At 48.4% G+C, this 9,858-nt stretch overlaps 1 protein-coding gene across 1 annotated transcript; it reads left to right on the top strand.

Moving 5' to 3' along the window:
• Nucleotides 1–1,318: 1,318 nt before the first annotated feature.
• On the top strand, nucleotides 1,319–2,716 carry AKAP5 (A-kinase anchoring protein 5). Its single transcript, XM_010169180.1, has one exon. The coding sequence runs from the start codon at nucleotides 1,319–1,321 to the stop codon at nucleotides 2,714–2,716; it is 1,398 nt and encodes a 465-aa protein (XP_010167482.1).
• The last annotated feature ends 7,142 nt before the right edge of the window (nucleotides 2,717–9,858 follow it).

The following is a 9,858-nucleotide window of genomic DNA, read 5'->3' as shown; positions in this document are numbered from 1 at the left end:
TGTTTTGAGGCGGCCCCTTTTTTTTTTTTCGGCCTTTTTTTTTTTTTTTTTTTTTAAGGGTGACATATATCTCACAATATCATAAATCTGATGAACACATGCGGTGTTAATTGAGGTTGCCATGGAAGGCATGCACGTAGTATAAATAAGCTCCCTTCTTGCCATGTGATTTCGCTTTTGTATTCCACAAGCCTCCTTTTTGTATTCTGTGTTTTTGCATATTGTCATATGGTGCATTAAAGATAAAAATACCTGCTGTCTCAGGGTGTCATTTCCCAGCTGGAACTGTAAGTGCATATGGAGTAGTAGGGAAGAGATTTAGCTAACCGTAGGAGAAGAAAATATATGTGTGTGTGTGCGTAATAGATATTTGCCATTATATGGGCAATTAAAAAAAACCCCGAACCCCTTTTACCACACAAAATAGCAAACTGGTATTTTCTGTAGTGGAATATCACTGGGTTGACATCTTGGTGGAATTATTTTGCCTTTGGGTATAGGATGCTAATTAGTGGAAAAACATGCTATGGTGCATCCAGAGGTAGAACTGCTTTTCCAGCCCTAAAATGAAATATTATTTTAAAAAGATATACTTTAAAATACTTTTTTTAAAACAAAATGCTCTACAGCTCTTTTCCTTTGTTTGTTGTGTTACAGATAAAAGATGGAAGTGCTGGCCGTGCTTCGCAGCGAACCTCACATAACCTGGGAAGGGAACTGAAGCAGAAGGCAAAGCTGAGACAAAGCAGCATCTGACCTTGTCACTGGGGGGCAGAAAACAGCCACTGGCTGCCGCTGGTTTTACTGGTGCTTCAATCAAGCTCCGTGTGCGATGTGGCATTGCAGATGGCTCAGGAAGTGCAAGTTCTTTCCAGGTCCGTGGGGTGAATAAAAATTGTTAACTCTTGGCTTGATTTGTCATCCTTTGGGGGAAAAAAAAAAAAAGAGTCCATGTGAGACTGGCAATTAAAGAGTCATGCTGTTAGACCAAGCCCAACTTGAAGTGGCTTATCCTGGAGATGAGAGTGACTCTGGCCAGCAAAGCCAAGGAGAAGCCTGTTCAGCTTCACGTCTACTCGGGATTCCTTGGAGAGGTGATAAAGTGAGTAATAAGACAAAGTGGGAGTTATAAAGCGGATGTGATAGCTTTGGCAGAACTTCTCTTCACTGCCACATCCGCTCGTTAAAAAGCAACTAATGCTATTTTGAAAACAATTTGATGAAAAAAAATGCACTTTGAGCATCTCTGCAGTTCTTGTGTCTGATGTGTTAATCAAGAAAATCAGTAATACAACACAGGTGAAGGAGGGGAGCAAATATGGCAAAGGCAGCTAAGGAAATTCAAATGGAGAGCCCAGGAGAGGTAGAGACTCATGGCGCAGGGGCGACGTGCTCCACGTCAGAGGAACAGGCAGAAAAACCCTCCATGCTCTGTTTTAAGAAGCGGAAGAGGCCCTGTAAGAAGGGGCTGGCTGTCAAGGATGCGTGCGAAGGAGCCTCGGAGGAGAAAAGCCAACACATCAGTGCTGACCAAGGGGAGGTGAAAGTTTCTAATCCATCACAATCCTCCAAAGGAGCCTGGGCTGCCATCAAGAACCTTGCCCGACCTCGGAGACGGCAGAAAGCCGCCTCGCGGAAGAAGGTGACCTCTGATTCCCAAGTGCAGCTGGAGATGGATGCTGAGGAGAGCTTTGTGCAAGGCTTCCCAAAGAAACGGGCAAGCTCCGGGGTGAAGATGCCCTGTGTGCGGTTCTCCAGAGGCAAGAAAAAACCTGTCCCTGCTGAAGCAGTGGAGGAGTCGGAGGGCAGTGTTCAAGCAAATGAAGTGATGGGCATTGTCAATAAAGCTAGTGAAGAGCCAGAGGATTTGGCCCCAACGGACAAGTCTGAATCCTTCAGCCCAGTCTGTGAGGAGGAGGACCAGGATACGGAGAAGGAAAGTGCAAACTCTGTTGAGAAGAGCGAGCCCTTGGCAGAGCCCACGCCTGATGCAGAGGAGCATACGGAGTGCACTGCCCAGTCGGAGATAACCGATTCAGAGACGGTTAATGAAACAGCCCAAGAAAAACAGGAGGAGGGGAACCTATCCCAACCCACAGCCCATGTGGAAGGTGGGGAGGTTGCTCCCGAAGCGCCTGTTTCCAAGGATCAACCCAACAGTGCCCCTGAAACCAGCGAGCTGCAGGAAATCTCTCATATCTGCAAAGAGCTGCCTGAAGGGGATGAATTGGAAAAGAGTATAAATCTTCCCGAGGAGGGCAAAGCTGGAGAGACTGTCATGGATTCCACTGAGGCGGCGTTTCAAGACGATGCAGCAAGCGTGCAGGGCTGCTCCGGCCATCAGGTGACATTAGAAGCAAACGTGGGCACCGGCATTGGCATCGTCATCACCGTCACCGAAGCCGAGGACTCTGACAACACCGACTCTGACCAAGCCTATGAGCCATCCCCGGTTTTGCACCGAAATAAGCAAAAAGGGAATAAAAAATCAAGTGGGAGCTTTGATTTTGGTAAAAAAGAGGGTCCCGAGGCTGGCGGTGGTCCTGAGGCAGAGGAGAAAGGTCTGGGCGAGCAGGGGCACAGAACTGGGGAGCAGTACGAATTGCTCCTCATAGAAACCGCATCTTCCCTCGTGAAGGCGGCCATTCAGTCATCCATAGAGCAGCTGGTCAGTGAAATGGCCCTGGAACAAAACAAACACAACAGTTTTCTGTGATGGCAGCCATGCCTCCAAAACAAAGAGTACAGGGAGGGATTTAAAGCTCTATTTGACCTGGGAGAGAGAGAGAGAGAGCTCGAAGGGCTCCCGGGGCCGAGGTGTAGTTATTTCTGCATGCCTGTTCAGTTGTGTGTCTATGTGAAACGGATCCTGGGACGTGGGGCAGACCCTGCTACGGACAGCGTGTCCCCTGGGGCTGGGGCTTCAGACAGCACCATCGACCGTAGCTGCAGAAAAATGAAGGTGTTGCAGCGACTGTATTTTCATTTATTGGCATCTTTATGTCGAGGCCGTGTTTCTGCTGCCATCCATGCCGGGTTTCTCTGTTGTTTATGCTATAGATCTGTATGTACCCTGTATTTAGCAAAAGGTACTGAGAGGCAGCGAGCGCCCGACCCGCTGCTGGGCTGGATTCGGGACACGTCAGACACGGCTGGAGGTTTGTCCTGGGGTTTGGCGGAGATGAGGGAGGGTGTAGTGACTGCAGTGTTGGCGTGAAGATGTCGATGCCAGACAGGCTCAGGCCAGCATTTACCATTGCAAACAGGTACTCGCTATGTACAGATGCCAAAATCCATGGTCAGCCCTGCTGTCGCATCGCGTGAAGCCGGATGGCTGCAGCGAGTGGCGTTTTTCATTTGGCCTCTTCCCCTGTCACAAGCAGCCTGTGCATTTCCAGACACGTTAAAACACAGCATCAGCAGCTCGCCTTGCTGACCCCAGGCTGCGCAAATGCCAAGAAAACAACATCGCTTCGTTTGCCGGCAGCCTGTTCTTGCACCGTTAAGCTCAACGGGCAGAATTCCCCGTGGCATCGGCGGCGCGGGCTGGCGCCGCGGCCTGGGGGGGAGCGTGGCCACTGTGAGCAGTTCCTCTCCTTCCTTTGCCTTCCTCCATCTGAATCACGATGTCATGGTGAAGCTGTCCTCGGATGTCACGTATTTTTGATGTATGGCATGTGATATAAATAGCAGTGAGCTGCATGTGTGTTAGCAGTCAACTATTGCCTCGGTGTTGACATAGTTTGGGTGGCTGCGATTTGCTGCGGCGCTGGAATTGCTTTAAGCGGGGAGGAGATTTGGTCAGAGCACTGCCACGTCCCTGGGTGCCAGCGACAGCCCATCCCACACAGCTCCCGCCTCGCTGCAAAGCCTGCCTGGCTCCAGCAAGCCCGAGCATCCCTTGGGAAATGTGCATTACACCCAACTCGCTGTGGCTGGCTCTGGCACACCACAGAGCTTGCTCTGAAACATGCTGGAGGGATCTTACCAAAGTCCTCAGGGAAAAAATCCAGACGTGAGGGACTGGGGACATAGCTGTAAAATGCCCAGACAGGCCAATTGCTGTCAAAACCCACAGGCTGCCCTGCTCTGAGTGGATCTGCACCAGCGTAGCGTGGGTGTGTGAGCATCACCTCTACCTACCAGCTCTCCAAGAGAAAGGGACCTTGTAGTGAGTTGGGATTGCATCTGCGCGGCTGGGATGTACGTACAGCTGCCTGCGAGTCAGCCTGTTCTTCTGAGAAAATCCTCCTGCGTATTTCTCAGCCGCTACAGAAATAGCAGCCTCGCTTGGCAGTTGTGTGCTGACCACAGGCGGTGCGCTGAGATTTCCCTTCCCAGCGTAGGATTTGGATTCCTGTTAAAAATCCAAGGGCTGTAAACTTTCCTACTGCCTGGTGCACAGCCGCGTTTTAAACTTTGATAAAGCATCTCCGTTGTTATGAGAGGACTCTGAGCAGCTTGTTTCTGTGCAAGTTAAAACTTAAAATCAGAGGATGTTAAAAAAAAAAAAGTCTTCTTTTTCTGTGAATTTATTTAATAAGTTATCAGATATCGATAATTCAGTGTGTACAATTTTAATGGCTTTGTACTTCATACTGGTCCTTCCAGGTAATTTGCCATAGTTTTGAAAGGGACTTTTTAAGGACTTTCATATGTACCTTCGGAGCTGCTGCAGCACCCCAAGAAGAGCCATACTGGTGCTGGAGGTTGCTTATGGGATTGCACAGGATCGCTGGGCACCGCAGCAGGTCAGTGCTGAGCAAAGAGCCGCAGCATCTCTGTGGGGCCCTGCTGGTGTCAGCTGTGGAGGAGGATGTCCAGGCTCTAGTAAAGAAATGCAAAATGACCTGGCAGGGCCTGGCTGTCATCTCCTGTCAGCCCACTAAGCAGTTTTGGGAGGATTTAATGTATTTCAATATTGCCTTTTAGGCAAAACACATCTTCAAAAGAGGAGGAGAATGGCAGAAATGCTTTGGTCCAGCCCAGACCCTGCGACTGTTGCTCCACGTCCAGGGTTGTGTTTGCATCCTTTCTGTAGCTGTTTTTCCCCTCAGTTATGGCTGTACGTATAACTGACGATTCTTTCATTAAAGTTGAATGTACCTGTTGTTTTCTTGCCTTGTGATTGAGCGGGCAGCTATGGAGAGATTTTATATATGAAAGGATAAACTCCCAGTGATGCTCCGTTGTGTCCAGCTTTTTCAGGCAGCTGTATGGTGAGCAGAAAGAAATCTTAAAGTTGTTAACAGACCTGAAATCTTTGAAGGCTTGCTCCTCCTCTGCTCTTTTTCATAAGGTTTCTTTGCGATTGCTGGCCAGTCGTTTCCATGCATGGAGTCTCCAGAGACTGCTCTAAGGTATCTGTGAAGGATCACAACTCTCCAGTGGCAAAGAAAAGCTGACCTGCTGCCCAACAGTTAAATTCCCCTTGGGATGCTCCGTACTGCCAGAGGCTCTGCAGACCGACCGGATCAAACCCTGCTGCACACGGAGTGGCACGGCTCTTGCCGATCCCACACGGGTGGTTTGGTTTTCTCTGCGAGCTGCTGGTTGATGCTTTCTGCTCCCAAGGCTCTGGGTTGCTATTTCCAGGCGTGGTTTGGTGCTGATGGGGTCTGTGGTGGGGTCAACACCTTGGGAGGGGGAGCAGCAAGTTTGGTGCTTCGGTGCTTTCTGTTACGGCTCCAAAGGACCCCACATGTAATTTATTTTTCATGTAATTTCTTGAGGTACTTTACAGAAAATAGGGGGAAAAAAAAGTTACACATTTTTAATAGTATTAATATTATTTATTCTTTTGGGTTTATAGAACAAAATATAGACTCGTAACAGCCACTAATGGCTTAATTAAGACGCTCTGCTCCTTCATTATGATTACAGTTGAACATTAATAAAACATTTGTTCTTTCGGAGAAGGAATGATAAATTTACTATTGTGAAGCAGTATCGGGCCAGGAAAGCTGTGAGGACATGACTGCCTGGCTGTGCCTGGTTTGAGGACCATGTTCCTCACCGACAGCTGAAATAAACTGGAATAATAGATAACCTTGGGTTCTTACAGCCTCATTCAGATGGCTTTTGGGCCTCTGGCTCCTCATCCAGGTTGCTTGCTGCCCTGTTGAATTATGGAAGTGGTTGCTTTGCTGCAGCATCTTGATGAATTATTTGGTTCTTCTGCTCACCCCATGGCCTGTGCTGCTGCTTTTCTCCCAGATGTTTCCAGCGTTCTCCTTGGCATGGACAATTTGGTTTTATATTCAGCAAGTCACCTATCCCTGCTTTGCTGTGTTATTTTGAATATTTTCATTTCCCTCAGCTTTTTTATATTAGTGGCAAAGAAAAGAGTGTTTAAATGGTGTAACTCATGCCCAGGAACACTTCCAAGGGGATAAAAAGCTTTTCTGTTTTCTGTCAACACAGTCCAGCAGAAAACAAGTGTATCCGCTGAAAAGTTCCTTGTGGAAACTGCTGGTAGACAATGGTGGCACAAACAAATATTGCATTTTCTTTCCTGCCCTGGGACACCAAAAGTGTATTAGAAATGTGCAGGCTGCTTAGGGCCAGACCTCCAGCTGCTGAAGGTCACTGCAGCTCCGTACGCTTCGAGTGACCAAATCTACAGCAGCATCTGAATTTAAGGTGCTGTCCCTGCATAAATGATGGACACTTTCATATGTGTGCTTATGTATCAAAATTAAAATCCAAGAGCTGTTTTCACATATGCATGTAAGAAATGGAGTAAACTCATGAAATACACGGGAATCCTGGTCTGTGCGTGGGATGGATGGATGGAAGCTGGACCCTGCTGATGGGCCCATTGTTAGGGGCAGTGAAGCCCTAATATTGCTGATCTTATAAAGGATTTCAACATGAGTAACTCAAAATGATGACATGCTCCAAGAGAACAAATTGATTTAAATAATTAGCTTTAATATTATTTTACATCTGCAGTTTTATTTCCCAGAGAAATGGTTCTTGTTAGCTCTTGTTGGTTGGTATTAAAATAATGAAATACTTTCATTTGCAACCAGATAAAATCTTTACTTTGAATGTGATTTTTTTAAAAAAAACTAATCAGAGGATGTATTTCTTATACAGTTATTTAAGCAAGAATATAGGTTAACATGTTTTAGGAGGCACAACTTCCACATTTCTTTCTTTTTGCAGAGAATTTTGAAGAGCACGGTTCTTCTGTGCTAAATGATGGGATTTTTCTGCAGAAAGTCCATTTAGCTGCAAAGTGGATTTCAGCTAAACTACTCAAACCCAGCATTTTAAAATAGTTTTTGTTACATAAAAACTGACAAACATGCTGGATACAAAAGGGGGAAAAATGTTAAGAAAACACATTTTGCAATTCAAATTGCTGAGATGAAAGTATCATCCGCAGCTAGAGCTGACTGGCAGTCACCCCGTCAGTCCATAAGTTAAATTTAGCAGGTATCAGCCTTTCAAACCTCTTTATTCTGGAAGAGGAGACACCTCCCTGCCAAGGTGGGTACCCCAGCAAGGTCCCTTCTGCAGGTACTGGGTGTCCTCTCAGGTGGTGCCTTTCCAGCACCAGGTCCTTACCATGGACACACTGAGCATCACTTTGCCATTGTCCCAGAGAGCAAATATTAACCTTGAGAAGGATGTTATATCTGCCGTCTAACGACAGTCATTCGTGTCACGTTTGCCATTTTAATGAAGAGACGAGGCTGAGTCGCCGATGCGTCAAGGCTCAGTGACAGCTCCGTGTGATGTGAGACTGGTGAGATGGCAGCTGGGTGGGAAGCGCAAGTCCTCTGACTCCTACGGTGCTTCTGAGCATCCCCACCGGGAAGGAGGAGCGATGCATCCCCTTGCTCCTGCCAGCAGCCTCAGCCTCTTGCTTTCTGCCTGCCAAAAGCTCCCCCGGACGCCGCTGCACCAAGGCGTCGGGCGCTGTCGTTGCAGCGTGGGTGGATGCTGCGTGGCGTTTCGTCGCAGCCTGGACAGACTGCAACTGCATTTGCATTTAGTTTGCTAGCCAGCCAGAGCAAAGCAGGGAAGGCCAAAGCATGGAAAACTTCTCATCCCAAATCTCCCTGAAGTTTGTAGAGCAGCTGTGAGCCTGCAGGCACGATGCAGTGGGCTGGGGGGCGGCTGGCTCGGCAGCATGGGGCCGGCAGGCGTGTGCAACAGGCACAACAGGAATGCACACCTGCACCCTGCTCATTAAAGCGATGAGTAAGCAGCTCACACAACCGCACCGCCGGGATAAACAGAGGCTGGTAGGGGATGCTCAGCCCCTAATGACAGGCTTCAGCGCCTGCTCTGCTGGGTCCAGCATTGCTGCGGGATGGCAGAGGCAACCGCTGCCAGAGTGGGTCCCTCCCGGGATGGCTGCAGGGAAAGGGAGGTGATGCTGAGCACGGTGGTGCTTTCAACTGGAGCTTGGCAGGGCTGCACACCCAGCACTGGTGTTGGCCCCATGGAGGCCAGGCTCCATGGTTGACACCACGCTTCTGCTTACCACCATGAGGCTTCTTCCCCTGCATCACCCCTGATGGCTGGTGGCCCTGGTTTCCCTGCCGTGCTGCCTGTCGCTGGCTTTACATCCTGCCACTGGTGGGTTGCAAAGCCAGCGAAAGGAGGGACTGAGGGCTTTATACAACATTTTCTTAGCTGTTTGTCCCAGTAACAGGAGGATCAATGTGGATTAAAATCTGCCCAACTGCTGCTGGAAGCCTTTCACAGCATTGCCCTAAGCGTCCTGGGAAGGTAAAGCCACACGCGGGCTGCCCGGAGCCCTGCAGAGCTTCCCAGGGGCATCTCAGCTGAGGTGAAAACCAGCCTAATTCAGCAGACAAGGTTTTGAGCTTTGCTGTGCCTTTGTTCTGAGGGTGCAGCATCTGGTTTAGAATAGTTAGTGGAATATTTCCTCTCTGAGGCTGCTTTTGAAGTTGTGTCACTACTTTTTCATAATGAAACATGCAAATCCTGTAAATGTTGCGATTGCGTCTCGGGGAATTCAGTCCTGCCACAGCTCTGGTTGTAAATATCTAACTGGTATGGAATTTAGAGCAGATCCATCCTCATTACCTTTTTCCTCACAATTTCTTATTGCACAGAATATATTTTCCTAGTGCTGGACTGCTCGGAAGCCCACTCAGTTGCAGTCCTTTTTGGCATGCCATGGCAAAAGGGGGAAAGAAGAGGCTGGGTTTTATTAAACTGTGAAGCCAAAGATGACAGCAGCGGTATGGCACGACCTGCTGCTGGCAGATTGCTGTGGGAGAGCTTTGACAAGCCAAGAAGAAACCTTCTACCTTGGCCACTTATAGGTCACAGTCCCATTCAATGACACTGAATTGCAGATGCTGAGATCACTTCTCACGGTGCTTCTGAAGGTTTCGCTTACACGGGAGTTATACCTTCTCCCTCCAAAATTACAGAAAACTATTCAGTATCAGCATTACTCCTTCTAGAACGCTCATGATAGTGGTTATTTAATGAGTTTATTTTCAACTGCCATGCTCACTCAGGTTTCCATCCTAACAGCAAATTTCTTTTCCCTTTTTAACCTTCTTAGTGTGTAGAAATGTCCCAAACCCCTCTGGTGAGGGGCACTGCACCCACGGATGGGCTGTGGCAGCCCTTCTGCACCCCCCGCATGCTCCTGCCACCTGATTTTGCAATGATTTGACAGACGACACATGAGCTAAGAGCCTGCCCGAATGGCTGGTGTAGCCAGATGGCTGAGCACACATGTTGCAACCACAGTTTGTGCAGAAAGTAAAATGAGCTGAAGGGGTTTTTTTTCCTGCATGGAGATGGGGTGAGTTCAGCCCGGCCATCAGCATCACCTCCTGGGCAGCCAGCAGGCAAGTG

This window comes from Antrostomus carolinensis, unplaced genomic scaffold (genome assembly GCF_000700745.2).
Source record: "Antrostomus carolinensis isolate BGI_N321 unplaced genomic scaffold, ASM70074v2 scaffold42925, whole genome shotgun sequence".
NCBI classification, from domain to species: domain Eukaryota; kingdom Metazoa; phylum Chordata; class Aves; order Caprimulgiformes; family Caprimulgidae; genus Antrostomus; species Antrostomus carolinensis.
The sequence above is the reverse complement of the archived record's forward strand: the minus strand, read 5'-3'. Positions and strand labels throughout refer to the sequence as shown.

Bases quoted from the DNA above. Each gene is read 5' to 3' on its own strand.
- AKAP5 (XM_010169180.1), top strand. From the start codon at position 1,319: ATGGCAAAGGCAGCTAAGGAAATTCAAATGGAGAGCCCAGGAGAGGTA.